This window comes from Myotis daubentonii, chromosome 3, assembly GCF_963259705.1.
Source record: "Myotis daubentonii chromosome 3, mMyoDau2.1, whole genome shotgun sequence".
NCBI lineage: Eukaryota > Metazoa > Chordata > Mammalia > Chiroptera > Vespertilionidae > Myotis > Myotis daubentonii.
This window is the reverse complement of record NC_081842.1, coordinates 82,230,633-82,243,654: the sequence shown is the minus strand read 5'-3', so window position 1 is coordinate 82,243,654 and position 13,022 is coordinate 82,230,633. Positions and strand designations below refer to the sequence as shown.

Genomic DNA, 13,022 nt, shown 5'->3' with positions numbered 1-13,022 from the left:
AAAGGGAAAAATAGCAATATTAAAATATTTCCTCTAATTAATTCCCTTTTAATGTGCACAAATTTCATGCACCGGGAAACTAGTACTGGAGTAAAGCAGAGCACTTCTTCAGGATCTAAATAACTGAATAGCTGTTGGTCCCAGAAAGTCCTCGAGCTTCTCTGTGATGTAAATTTTGGTTTCTCTCTTAATGAGGCAGGTTTTTGGATAACAACTTGATAACCTCTGTCCAAGGAGGCCAGTATGGGGAGAGTAGGATGTGGTGAAGGGTTAGGGGTAGTGGGCAAGGTCAGAGACAGCTGGTCCTGATGAGAAGCCTGAATTTGATGTGTGATGGGAAAGCACAGGGTGGTTTTGAGCTAGGAAAGAATTGTGATTTCTTTTCTAAATATATTTTTATTGATTTCAGAGAGGAAGAGAGAGGGAGAGAGAGATAGAAACATCAATGATGAGAGAGAATCATTGATAGGCTGCCTCCTGCACTCCCCCTACTGGAGATCAAGCCCACAACCCAGGCATGTGCTCTTGACTGGAATTGAACTCAGGACCCTTCAGTCAGCAGGCCGATGCGCTATCCACTGAGCCAAACCAGCTAGGGCAAGAATTGTGAGCTTTATGTTTTCAAAAGATCACTCTGCTGCATTGAGAGTATTCTGCAGGGGCCAAGAATGGAAGCAAGGCTTCTGTTAGAAGCGGCTACATGAAGAAAGGTATGATGTACCAGAGGTGGAGCTGGCCACCTGTAAAAAGATATTATTGGCCAAATGGGACCCTTGTTTGGATTCAGGTCTCTTCACATGTTGCTCTGTGGACAGTGGGTGCACTGTAATTCACTAGTGTTTATGAATTGTCCACATAAAAGACTTTACCTGTGCGGCTGTAGAAGGCAAATCCACTGGATGCACTGAACTCCTCAGTGAAGAACGAGAAAGGGAAATATGCTCATCGGTATTTAAGCACCTGTTTCCACTTCTCCGGTAAAGCATGAGATCCTCTTCATTGTAGGCATCTGAAACAAGAATATAATATTCTTAGAATAAGCTCTTATGAGGTCTCTGTATCCTCGGTGCCTGGCCCAATGCCATGTATATGTTAGGCACCAAAACATGGTTGCCAATACCCACAGCTACAAAAATAAAAAATCTCCAAAAATTAGGCCCTCATGACTACCATAGTGTGGAGGTTTTTCTTATGCCCACATGATGACTTAGAATGCCACCATGGCTGTGTGCACTGAGTGACATCACAGCAGTGCTTCACAGTCCACTGACCTGACCCCAGTCTCTAGACCTCTTTAGTTTTATCCTATACTAGAGGCCCGGTGCACAAAAATTTTGCACTCGGGGGGGGGGGGGTCCCTCAGCCCGGCCTGTGCCCTCTCGCAGTCTGGGACCCCTTGGGAGTTAACGACCTGCTGGCTTAGGCCTGCTCCCAGGTGGCAGAGGGCAGGCCCAATCCTAGGTGCAGCCCCTGGTCGGGCTCAGAGCAGGGCCAATTGTGGAATTGGGGTGCCACCCCCTGTCATGCACAGAGCAGGGCGATCGGGAGGTTGTGATGCCACCCTCAGTCATGCTCAGGGAAGGGCCGATTGGGGGGTTGGGGCACCATCCCCTATCACACTGAAGGCAGGGTCATTGGGGAGGTTGCGCTGCCACCCCCTGTCACGCACAGAGCAGGGCCAATCAGGGGGTTGGGGTGCTGCCCCCTGTCACACACAGAGCCGCAGGGCGATCAGGGGGTTGGGGAGTTCCCCCCTATCAGGCACAGAGCAGGGCCGATCAGGGGGTTGGGGCGAGTTCCCCTGTCACAAACAGAGCAGGGTGGATAGGGAGGTTGTGGCCCCACCCACTGTCACACACAGAGCTGCAGGGCGATCAGGGGGTTTGGGCGCTGCCCCCTGTCACGCTGATCCCAGGGCCGGGAGGCCTCGTGGCTCTGCTGATCCCGGTGCTGAGAGGCATATTACCCTTTTACTATATAGGGTAGAGGCCTGGTGCACGGGTGGGTGCCAGCTGGTTTGCCCTGAAGGGTGTTCTGGATCAGGGTGGGGGTCCCCACTGGGGTGCCTGGCCAGCCTGGGTGAGGGGATGATGGCTGTTTGTAGCTGGTCACACATCCTTCAGGGTGGGGGTCCCCACTGGGGTGCCTGGCCAGCCTGGGTGAGGGGATGATGGCTGTTTGCAGCTGGTCACACACCCTTCAGGGTGGGGGTCCCTACTGGGGTGCCTGGCCAGTCTGGGTGAGGGGCTGAGGGCTGTTTTCAGTCTGAGGGTGACTGAAGCTCCCAACTGCTCCTTTTTTTCTTTTTTCTTTTTTTATTCTGGGCCAGCTTTAGCTTTGAGTCTTGTCTCCAGCGCTTAGGCCTCTGCTGCTGAAAGTAGGTTTCTGGCCTTTGCTTATACTGTTGTCATCCTGCTGGCTGAAGCCCAGTGGACTAAAGCAGGTTTCTGGGGTTTTGTTTAGCTTCTATATTTGTTACATAGTTGCTTAGAGTTGCAGCTCAGAGGCCTGCAGCAGCAGGCGGGGAACGTTGGAGTCCTCCGTCACTGAAGCAAGCAAGCCTCATGTTAGTTTCAAGCTGCCTGGCTGCCGGCCGCCATCTTGGCTGGCAGTTAATTTGTATATCTCGCTGATTAGCCAATGGGAAGGGTAGCGGTCGTACGCCGATTACCATGTTTCTCTTTTATTAGATAGGATAATAAAAGCCTAATATGCAAATTTTCCCCTCTATTAGGAGTTTGACTGCTCGCTATAATGTGTGATGACCACCAGGGGGCAGCGTGAAATATGGCAGGCATTGGTGACACAGCGCTGGCAATAGGGAACAGTGGAGGCACTGCCATCCCTGACAAACCCCGATGAGAGTGGGACTGTGACAGGATGGTGGAGCAGGCAAGCAGACGGTGCCAGGCTAAGCCGGGTGCAAGCGGGGGCCCAATTGCCCTGCAGAAGGCGACCGGTGGCTGGCAGGCTCTGATCCCTGGGCTGGGACAGGGAACTGGGTGTGAGTGGTGGTGACCAACCTCCCATGGCACCCAGGCAGGGGGCTGCAACCTCCCGGTGGCTACCTGGGGGCAGAGGTGACAGAACAGAGGTGCAGTGAGAATGTGGGGTGTCCACAGAGCTCACTCTCACTCCCCCTGGAACCTTCCCCTGGAACACCAGGCTCACGAGCTGGGAAAGCCCCCGCACTCAGGTACCAGGTGCCCATGAGGAGCCCGCCCCACGCCCACACAGCCTCTTCCGGGCCAGTTGGGCTCCCCATGGATTTGTGCAAGAGCCGGTCTGTGAGGCTGGCTGGGAGAGAGTGCTGCCCCCCTGGCTTCCGTGCAAAGCGGCTGGGCAGCCCAGAGGCCCACACTGTGCCCCAGCCCGCAGCGCCTAGCCACGCACACCACATCTTCTCGTGGGGACTCGGGCACCGTGACTCAGGCAGAGGGGGGCACGCAGGGCGCAGAGGTCAGCTGGAATCTGCCTTTCCTCACCAGACGCTCATGCTTCAATCTCGGGTCAGGCCTAGAGACTGTGCCTGTGCATAAATTTCATGCACCAGGCCTCTAGTCCTATCTAATAATAGAGAAACATGGTAATTAACCATAACTTCACTACCCTTCCCATTGGCTAATCAGGGAGATATGCAAATTAACTGCCAACCAAGATGGCGGCCAGCAGCCAGGCAGCTGAAGCGAACAGGAGGCTTGCTTGCTCCAGTGATGGAGGAAGCCAAGGTTCCCTGCCTGCCGCTGCTGGCCTCTGAGCTTGCACTCTAAGAATCAATGTTGCAATTATAGAAGCTAAACAGGAGAAACCAAGATGGCGGCATAGGTAAACACCGGAGTTTCCTGCCTCGAACAACCACTTCTAAAAAACAACTAAAAGATGGAACAGACATCATCCAGAACCACAGGAAGGCTGGCTGAGTGGAAGTTCTACAACTAGGAGGAAAGAGAAAAACAAACCGAGACTCAGAGGAGGCGCAGTTCTGACGTAAAATACTAAGGTGCAGAGTGCATGTGGAGCGGGCTGGCGGCTGAGGGCGTGGTTGTTGTTTTCAATCGGGAGGGAGTCTCAGGCTCTGAGCTCCAGTTCTGGGCGAGTCTCTAGGGACCCAGACTCAAACGGGAGAAGCGGGACTGTCTGGCATCGCTCAGAACCCTAGGACAGCTTTCTCTCCATGGGGTTTGCAGTGATTACTGGGAAACTGAGAAGCAGAGCCTCTGAGGGCAAGACTGAGAGCAGCCATAATTGCTAACCCCACCCTGTTGATCCCGTGGGACCTGCCCCGCCCAAGCCCTGCAGGGAGACTTTTGCTGGATAGCCTCAGGCAAAGGCTAGATTAGCACCTCCCTAGAGATCCAGGAGCCAGGAAGCCCAGAGGTCAGAGTGGGGCCATCCAGTTTGCAGCTCCGTGGAACCATAAAAGACACACTCAGAGGGCAGACTCAGTGAGCACCAAAGCCCCATCGAAGCAAGTCTACCCCCAGAGGGGTGTCTCCAGCACAGTAGTTCTCCCACTGCAGACACAGCTGATTCTCACAGCCAATTGGCCTGGAGGTCAATTCCTCACAGTGATAACTACAACAATCAAGGCTTAATTACAACAAGACTGTGCACAAAGCCCACAAGGGGGTGCAAAAAGAGTGTCTACCTCAGGTAATTGGGACACTTAGCGCAGAAAGGCACTCTATCAACACAGCGAAGCATAAAAAAATGCCAAGACAAAGAAACAGGGCACAAACGACAAAATGGGAGGAAAGCAAACTACTGGATATAGAGTTCAAAACCACACTTTTAAGGTCTTTAAAGAACTGTCTAGAAGCCGCCGATAAACTTAATAAGGCCCTCGAAAAGACTGGTGAAACCGCCGATAAATGTAGTGAGATCTTCAAGAAGACTGGTGAGACCGCCGATAAATGTAGTGAGATCCTCAAGAAATCTAATGAGACCCTCGATGTTGTGATAAAAAACCAACTAGAAATTAAGCATACACTGACTGAAATAAAGAACATTATACAGACTCCCAACAGCAGACCAGAGGAGCGTAAGAATCAAGTCAAAGATTTGAAATATGAAGAAGCAAAAAACACCCAACCGGAAAAGCAAAATGAAAAAAGAATCCAAAAATACGAAGATAGTGTAAGGAGCCTCTGGGACAGCTTCAAGCGTACCAACATCAGAATTATAGGGGTGCCAGAAGATGAGAGAGAGCAAGATATTGAAAACCTCTTTGAAGAAATAATGACAGAAAACTTCTCCTACCTGGTGAAAGAAATAGACTTACAAGTCCAGGAAGCACAGAGAACCCCAAACAAAAAGAATCCAAAGAGGACCACACCAAGACACATCATAATTAAAATGCCAAGAGCAAAAGACAAAGAGAGAATCTTAAAAGCAGCAAGAGAAAGAAACCCAGTTACCTACAAGGGAGTACCCATATGACTGTCAGCTGATTTCTCAACAGAAACTTTGCAGGCCAGAAGGGAGTGGCAAGAGATATTCAAAGTGATGAATACCAAGAACCTACAACCAAGATTACTTTATCCAGCAAAGCTATCATTCAGAATTGAAGGTCAGATAAAGAGCTTCACAGATAAGGAAAAGCTAAAGGAGTTCATCACCACCAAACCAGGATTATATGAAATGCTGAAAGGTATCCTTTAAGAAGAGGAAGAGGAAGAAAAAGGTAAAGATACAAATTATGAACAACAAATATGCATCTATCAACAAGTGAATCTAAGAATCAAGTGAATAAATAATCTGATGAACAGAATGAACTGTTGATTATAACAGAATCAGGGACATAGAAAGGGAATGGACTGACTATTCTTGGGGGGGAAAGGGGTGTGGGAGATGCGGGAAGAGACTGGACAAAAATCGTGCACCTATGGATGAGGACAGTGGGTGGGGAGTGAGGGCGGAGGGTGGGGCGGGAACTGGGAGGAGGGGAGTTATGGGGGGGAAAAAAAAGAGGAACAAATGTAATAATCTGAACAATAAAGATTTAATTTTAAAAAAAAAAGAATTAACAAGATTTGGTAAGGTTGAAAGGAGTAATGATGGAAACGCAATTATAGCCCTGGCCGGTTTGGCTCAGTGGATGGAGTGTCGGCCTGCGGACTGAGGGGTCTCAGGTTCGATTCCAGTCAAGGGCAGTACCTTGGTTGCGGGCACATCCCCAGTGGGGGTGTGCAGGAGGCGGCTGATCGATGTTTCTCTCTCATCGATGTTTCTGGCTCTCTATCCCTCTCTCTTCTTCTCTGTAAAAAAATCAATAAAATATAATTTAAAAAAAAATCAAGGGAATAAATAATCTAATGAACAGTATGAACTGGCGATTATAATAGAATCAGGGACATAGAAAGGGAATGGACTGACTATGCTTGGGGGGGAGGTGTGTGGGGGGAGGGAAGAGATTGGACAATAATCGTGCACCTATGGATGAGGACAGTGGGTGGGGAGTGAGGGCGGAGGGTGGGGTGGGAACTGGGTGGAGGGGAGTTATGGTGGGAAAAAAGAGTAACTAATGTAATAATCTGAACAATAAAGATTTAATTAAAAAAAGAATGAAAGAAAGAAAGAAAGAAAGAAAGAAAGAAAGAAAGAAAGAAAGAAAGAAAGAAAGAAAAAATAGAAGCTAAACAAGCTCCAGAAACCTGCTTTCAGCCAGCCGGCAGCTGCAACAGTGTTTCAATTATAGAAGCCAAACAAACTCAGACCTGCTTTCAGCAGCTGAGGTCTCAGAACTGGAGCCGAGCCTCAGAGCTAAAGCTGGCTCTCAGTTCCAGTGACAGCCATAGAAGGTAAATAAATCCCAGAATTTTTTTTAAAAAGAAAGAAAAAAAGAAGAGGGTGGGAGCTTCAGTCACTTGCCAGCCTGAAAATGGCCCTCAGCCCCTCACCCAGACTGGCCAGGCACCCCAGTGGGGACCCCCACCCTGAAGGGGGTGTGACCAGCTGAAAACAGCCATCATCCCCTCATCCAGGCTGGCCAGGCACCCCAATGGGGACCCCCACCCTGAAGGGGGTGTGACCAGCTGCAAACAGCCATCATTCCCTCATCCAGGCTAGCCAGGCACCCAAGCGGAACCCCCACCCTGAACCAGGACACCCTTCAGGGCAAACCAGCCGGCCCCCACCCATGAACCAGGCCTCTATCCTATATAGTAAAAGGGTAATATGCCTCCCAGCACTGGGATCAGCGGAGCAGCGAGGGCCTCCCAGCACTGGGATCAGCAGAGCCGCGAGGCCTCCTGGTCCCTGGAGCAGTGTGACCAGGAGCAGAGCCCAAACCCCCTGATCACACTGCAGCTCTGCCTGTGACAGGGGGCGAGGCCACAACCTCGCTATCCGCCCTGCTCTGTTCGTGACAGGGGAAGGTACCCCAACCCCCTGATCGGCCCTGCTCTGTGCCTGATAGGTGGGAGCTCCCCAACCCCCTGATCAGCCCTGCCCTGAGTGTGACGGGGGGAGTGCCCCAACACCCTGATCGGCCCTGCTCTGTGTGTGACAGGGGGCGCTGCCCCAACTCCCCTATAGGCCCTACTCTTCGTGTGACGGGGGGAGCTCCCCAACGCCCTGATCGGCCCTGCTCTGTGTGTGACAGGGTACAGAGCCCCAACCCCCCTGATGGGCCCTGCTCTGTGCGTGACAGGGGGCGGTGCCCCAACTCCCCAGTCGGCCCTGCTCTGAGCCCAACCAGGGGCTGCAACTAAGGATTGGGCCTGCCCTCTGCCACCCAGGAGCGGTCCTAAGCCAGCAGGTCGTTATCTCCCAAGGGGTCCCAGACTGTGAGAGGGCACAAGTGGGGCTGAGGGACACCACCCCCCCAGCCAGTGCACAAATTTTTGTGCACCAGGCCTCTAGTAGATCTATAAAATTCTAAAATGAGCCCTAGCTGCTTTGGCTCAATGGATAGAGCATGGCCCTGTGGACTGAAGGCTCCTAAGTCCGATTCCGGTAAAGGGCACATGCCCGGGTTGCAGGCTCGATCCCCAGTGAAGGCAGGGGGTGTGCAGAAGGCAGCCAATCAATGATTCTCTCTCATCGTTGATGTTTCTATCTCTCCCTTCCTTTCTGAAATCAATAAAAATATATTTTAAAAAATAATAATAAAATAAAATTCCAAAATGAGTTGAGCTCATAAAGAATTTTCTTCTGTAATTCAATAGTGTTCCTGGTAGAAAAGTTTCGAATGGATTTGGGAAGGAGGAAGGAGCATCTGTGTAGGAGACATCCATTGAGATTCCCAGCATTGTAGCCTCATTATGAAAAAGTGCAATCAGTTTTAAGATGTCATATCAAAAATAGCTGATCAGTGAAAGTGATTGATAGGAGCTGGCTCAGATGTCCTTGACAGGGCTCTGATTAGGGAACCTATGTCTACAGCTGGTTCTTAGAGGGGAACCCAAGTGCACTTAATGAAAGACTGTGACTCATATGAGAACATAAATTCCAGAGTTTTCCAAATTCGGAAAGTCTTTTTCTTTTGTCAGTTTCCATTACTAACTGTTGGGGTCCAACCCCAGCAGGTCCAGGGGTTCCCAACGGTGTGGACGGAGTTGGCAAAGAAGGAATGACAGGGAGACAGCGTTCAGTTGATCAGCAGCCTAGCCAGGTTCTCTAGCCAGGATCTCCAGCCAAGTTCTGTGCTTATTGTCATGTTATCTGTATTTATACCAGCTGATTTTTAAAAAAATATTTTATTGATTTTTTACAGAGAGGAAGGGAGAGGAAGAGAGAGTTAGAAACATTGATGGGAGAGAAACATCAATCAGCTGCCTCCTGCACACCCCCTACTGGGGATATACCCACAACCAAGGTATATGCCCTTGACTGGAATCGAACCTGGGACCCTTCAGTCTGCAGGCTGATGCTCTATCCACTGAGCCAAACCGGCTAGGTCTATACCAGTTGATTTTATTTATTTATTTTTTTACAGAAATCCTTTAATTTTCTTTATTTCACACATTAAAAAATGAAACACACTATACAAATGGTTTTCAGGTCAGATTACATGCGGGTCCATTCAGACTCCTCTCAAAGTGCGGCCGACACTCAGTGCTGCCGAGACGGAGGCAGCTGTTAGCACGTAGCCGATGTGTTGATCTAGATGCAGTAGCATGCAGCCCTCAGCATGACGGCTCATTCTCCTCTGTTCTTAAGTTAGGTTAAATGGCGCCGGTGTCCATATTTACAGACTTGAAATGTATCGATCCTGAGTAGTTCTGATGAACATCTGAGACCGGCTGCTGGGAGCCTTGGTCTAAGTTTAAAAAGGGAGGCCAGTGGTGCAGGCAGCTGCTAGGAACTGGTCGTCATCCTTCCCACCAGGAACATTGGCCGCGGTGGTACAGTCAGACCCTCTACAAGGGTTAAGCCAAGTAACTGTAGGTGTCCTTTTCACCATCAACTCGCTCCAAATATTCTTTCTCGATCAGAATATCAATGCATTTCTTGATGACCGGGACCCGCGGCTTGAACCGTGAGGACAGCTGAGTGAGCACCTCCCCAAGCAGCTGCTGGTGCTTCAGCACCTTCCGCATCTTCATGATCCTCACAACCGCCGCCTGGATCAGCAGTTTCCGGTCCCCTTCAATATTTTTGTGTGTGGTTTCTTGTTCCTGCTTCTGTTCGGTTTTCATTGGCACATTGATGTTAACCCTTGATTTCTTATTTTTATAACCAAGATATAATCTTATTAAGGTATCTGGCTTCAATTCCACCTCATCAACATTTGCATTTTCCTCTTCCAAAACCAATAACTTCGACTTCAATAAAATCTGTAGGACTTGTGCCAAAATGTCCATTTTGATTTGAGTGCTGTCCGTCAGCTGCTGCACCGCGTAAGCATCTTCCGTGTTGTATTGAAGCAGGATTGCCATCTGGAATGTAGATGCCTGCAAAGTATATCTGTTCTTGAAGCAGTTTGTGACCAGCTCTCCTTTGGAGAGTTGGTACAACCACGTCAGCTTCCTGCCGCTATGACAACTAGCGTAGAAAGCAGTGAATCGCTGGTAGCTACGTTCCAGCTCTGACGGCAAGGCGAACGTGCAGGACTGCTGGAAGGGCCACGAGACGGAGCTCAGCACCTGGAGACTGAAGTCCAAGTCCAGTCGCTCTGAATTTGTCAGGTGCTTTTTGAACTGTTCGTTTAAATCTTTGCTCACGCCAATGTCCTGAAACATCCGCTGAAGTTTAGAGGTGTACTCAAACCCACAGTCTTGCTTTAATTTGGAGATCATGCTTGCTTCGGCATCATCACTCGCACTGCTCTGGTGCACGAGTCTTTTGGCCAGCATCTTCGCATAGAACTTCTGGAACACATCCTTGTCCTCTATGTACTTGAAGACAACCATCACTTGATTGAGTGTATCTTCTAGTTCTGCTTCTTCTGGGTTCTTGGAACTCTTCTTCAACAAGGAGTCACAGTATCGAGCCAGCAATTCGGGGGACTTACTGGACGACTGAGCCATCTTGGTGACAGCATTGTTGTTTATGAAGCGCCCACAAGCCTTGTCCAGGGCGGCCACAAAGCCCGCGTTGTTATCGAATGCTGACATGACCAGGGCGTTGTACTTTTTATGAACATCCAGCACTGTCTGCACGTACATTTTGGGATCATTTAAAGCAGCTTCTCCACACTTTTCAATTGCTGCAAGACCCTGATTATGAATAAGTGTCTCCAAAAGTTTTTTCAGTTCTTCTAGGCTGTCCTGGATTCGAGATACAAGACTATACATGCGACCCAAATCTTCGTTTTTATCAGCATCCAGCAAGTTCTGAAACTCTGTGTGAAAAATCTCCAGGTGCTTCTCGATAAGCACCTGCTCGCACTTCCTCTCTAGCTCGTCCTGAGTGCTTTCGTGGAGGTAGACCTGCACTCTCCTTTGCTCCTCAAGCAGACGGGCCTCTGCCTTTTTCATGTATTCAGTAACTGGGCTCTGCTGCAAGAATTCAGTACTCTCTCTGGTATAAAATTTCTCTGTATCAGCCAAAAACTGAGACTCAAAGAATTCTTTATACACTGTTAATGTAGGACCCTTCGCAAATGCATCATCTTCATTCAGCCCCAATTCCACATAAGACTGTACAACTCCACTAATCAGTCTTGTATTGATGGTTTCACCATTTCTTTCCTTTTCAATCAGTTTTAAAACAGCATTGGTTACCTGTTTGTTCAAGGGCCTGAATAGACAATCTCTCCAAGTCACCAATGCGAGAGAATAGATTTCATATATTCCTCTTTGTCCTTCATCACATTCACGGCGAACCCAATATCTATTGAGGTAGGCACAAATTCCATTCAGAACTTTGCTGGAAAACCGGTAATCTTCCCACTGCTGAGTGTAGAACTTCAGTACACTCTCATCCATCAAGTCTTCTCCATCCTTAAGAAGATTTGTCAAGTAATTCTTCAAAAATTCTTTAAGTCGTTTGTATAACTCCAAGCCAACAAATTGCACTTGCCCCTTTTTCGATTTAGAAAGAGGGTTGCCAGCCCCTCGTATTTGGTTTGACTGGTGAACACTCGTGCAATAGCTATAAACATGAGTGTAGAGCTCCATGTATCTGGATTTTGCCATACTCTGTCTGGTGTATACCTGCTGGATTCCGGCTCTGAGGTAATCCCAGATCTGGTCAAGGCTATTCTGCTTCAGTCCGTGGGGATTCTGACTCCTGTTCGATGACATTGTGAGTAATATTCTGAAGTTGTCCAGTGCAGCAATCCTTATCCAAAGACGGAAAACTTCCCCTACTGTTGTTGATGTATTTTCCCTCCACGTTCGTGTGGCTCAGGGTTCGGGGTCTACTGCTGGGTACTTGGGTGTTGGGGTCCAACCCCAGCAGGTCCAGGGGTCCCCAAAGGTGTGGATGGAGTCGGCGAAGAAGGAATGACACGGAGACAGCGTTCAGTTGATCAGCAGCCTAGCCAGGATCTCTAGCCAGGATCTCCAGCCAAGTTCTGGTGTTATATACCAGTTGATTTTAATCCTATCTATTCTATTCCAAAGGTTAGGGCGTTTCTTATCTCCATTCCAAGGTTACTCTATTGTTCTATTAAGCTACAAGGAAGTAACTGAAGGAGATTATCCTAAGTAAAGATTATGTAGTTTAAGTGTGATTGTTCGTAGTTAAAGTGATTAATTACCCGCCTGGCACTTAGTTAAGGGATTTTATTCACTCCCTAACTCCAGGGAAAAATCCCCACCTGGGGAAACAACCTTTCTCGGAGAGGTGACCTTGGTTAAAACACATAGTGCTTGCTGAAACCGGTTTGGCTCAGTGGATAGAGCGTCAGCCTGCGGACTGAAAGGTCCCAGGTTCTATTCCAGTCAAGGGCACGTACCTGGGTTGCGGGCACATCCCCAATAGGAGATGTGCAGGAGGCAGCTGATCGATGTTTCTCTCTCATCGATGTTTCTAGCTCTCTATCTCTCTCCCTTCCTCTCTGTAAAAAATCAATAAAATATATTTTTTAAAAAAATAAATAAATAAAACACATAGCGCTAAGAAGGGGAGCAAACATATTAAGAACAGCATGCCATTTACACCAGGTCCCTTGAAACATATGCTGTGCAGATGTTTCTTCCCTGCAGTGACTGTGTCAAGCAGCAAGAATGGACCAGCTTCCAGCAAATAACATTCACAAGAATGCCCCTATATAGGGAGCTGTTTCTTTATAACCATTGTGGAAACTGAAAAATATATTATTATGAAAGCATAACTTTTTTTTCCTGGATCTTTTCAAGTGACAATTTGCCATCATCCTTGTAAAGGAAAAAGAAAGCAACTACATATTTTGAATAAATACATTTATTAAACCCTTAAGAGCATGCTTATTTCCATTCAAGGTTGCGATGGTGTGCTCAGGTCGTGGGTGTGTACCGTGACAGGAAGTAAGACTTACAGCTTTCCAATTCAAGGGAACAATTCTGCCTGTCCAGAGGAACCCTGCTGGAATCCATAAAGCACATGGCTGAAACAGTCATCCTAGAAAAAGAAGAAGGAAAGGGAGACTGTAG

The 13,022-nt window shown here is 48.5% G+C and overlaps 2 protein-coding genes across 2 annotated transcripts in view; both read right to left on the bottom strand.

Moving 5' to 3' along the window:
- The window catches only part of GABRR3 (gamma-aminobutyric acid type A receptor subunit rho3), a 72,662-nt gene that overhangs the window by 33,486 nt on the left and 26,154 nt on the right, over positions 1 to 13,022 (bottom strand). Inside the window, 3 exon segments of the mRNA XM_059686188.1 lie at positions 870 to 926; positions 929 to 1,009; positions 12,908 to 12,990. Of these exon segments, the coding sequence (XP_059542171.1) occupies positions 870 to 926; positions 929 to 1,009; positions 12,908 to 12,990 (221 nt within the window).
- LOC132230480 (cullin-1-like) lies at positions 8,882 to 11,743 on the bottom strand. The gene has a single exon (XM_059688033.1). The coding sequence runs from the start codon at positions 11,688 to 11,690 to the stop codon at positions 9,372 to 9,374; it is 2,319 nt and encodes a 772-aa protein (XP_059544016.1). The 5' UTR covers positions 11,691 to 11,743; the 3' UTR covers positions 8,882 to 9,371.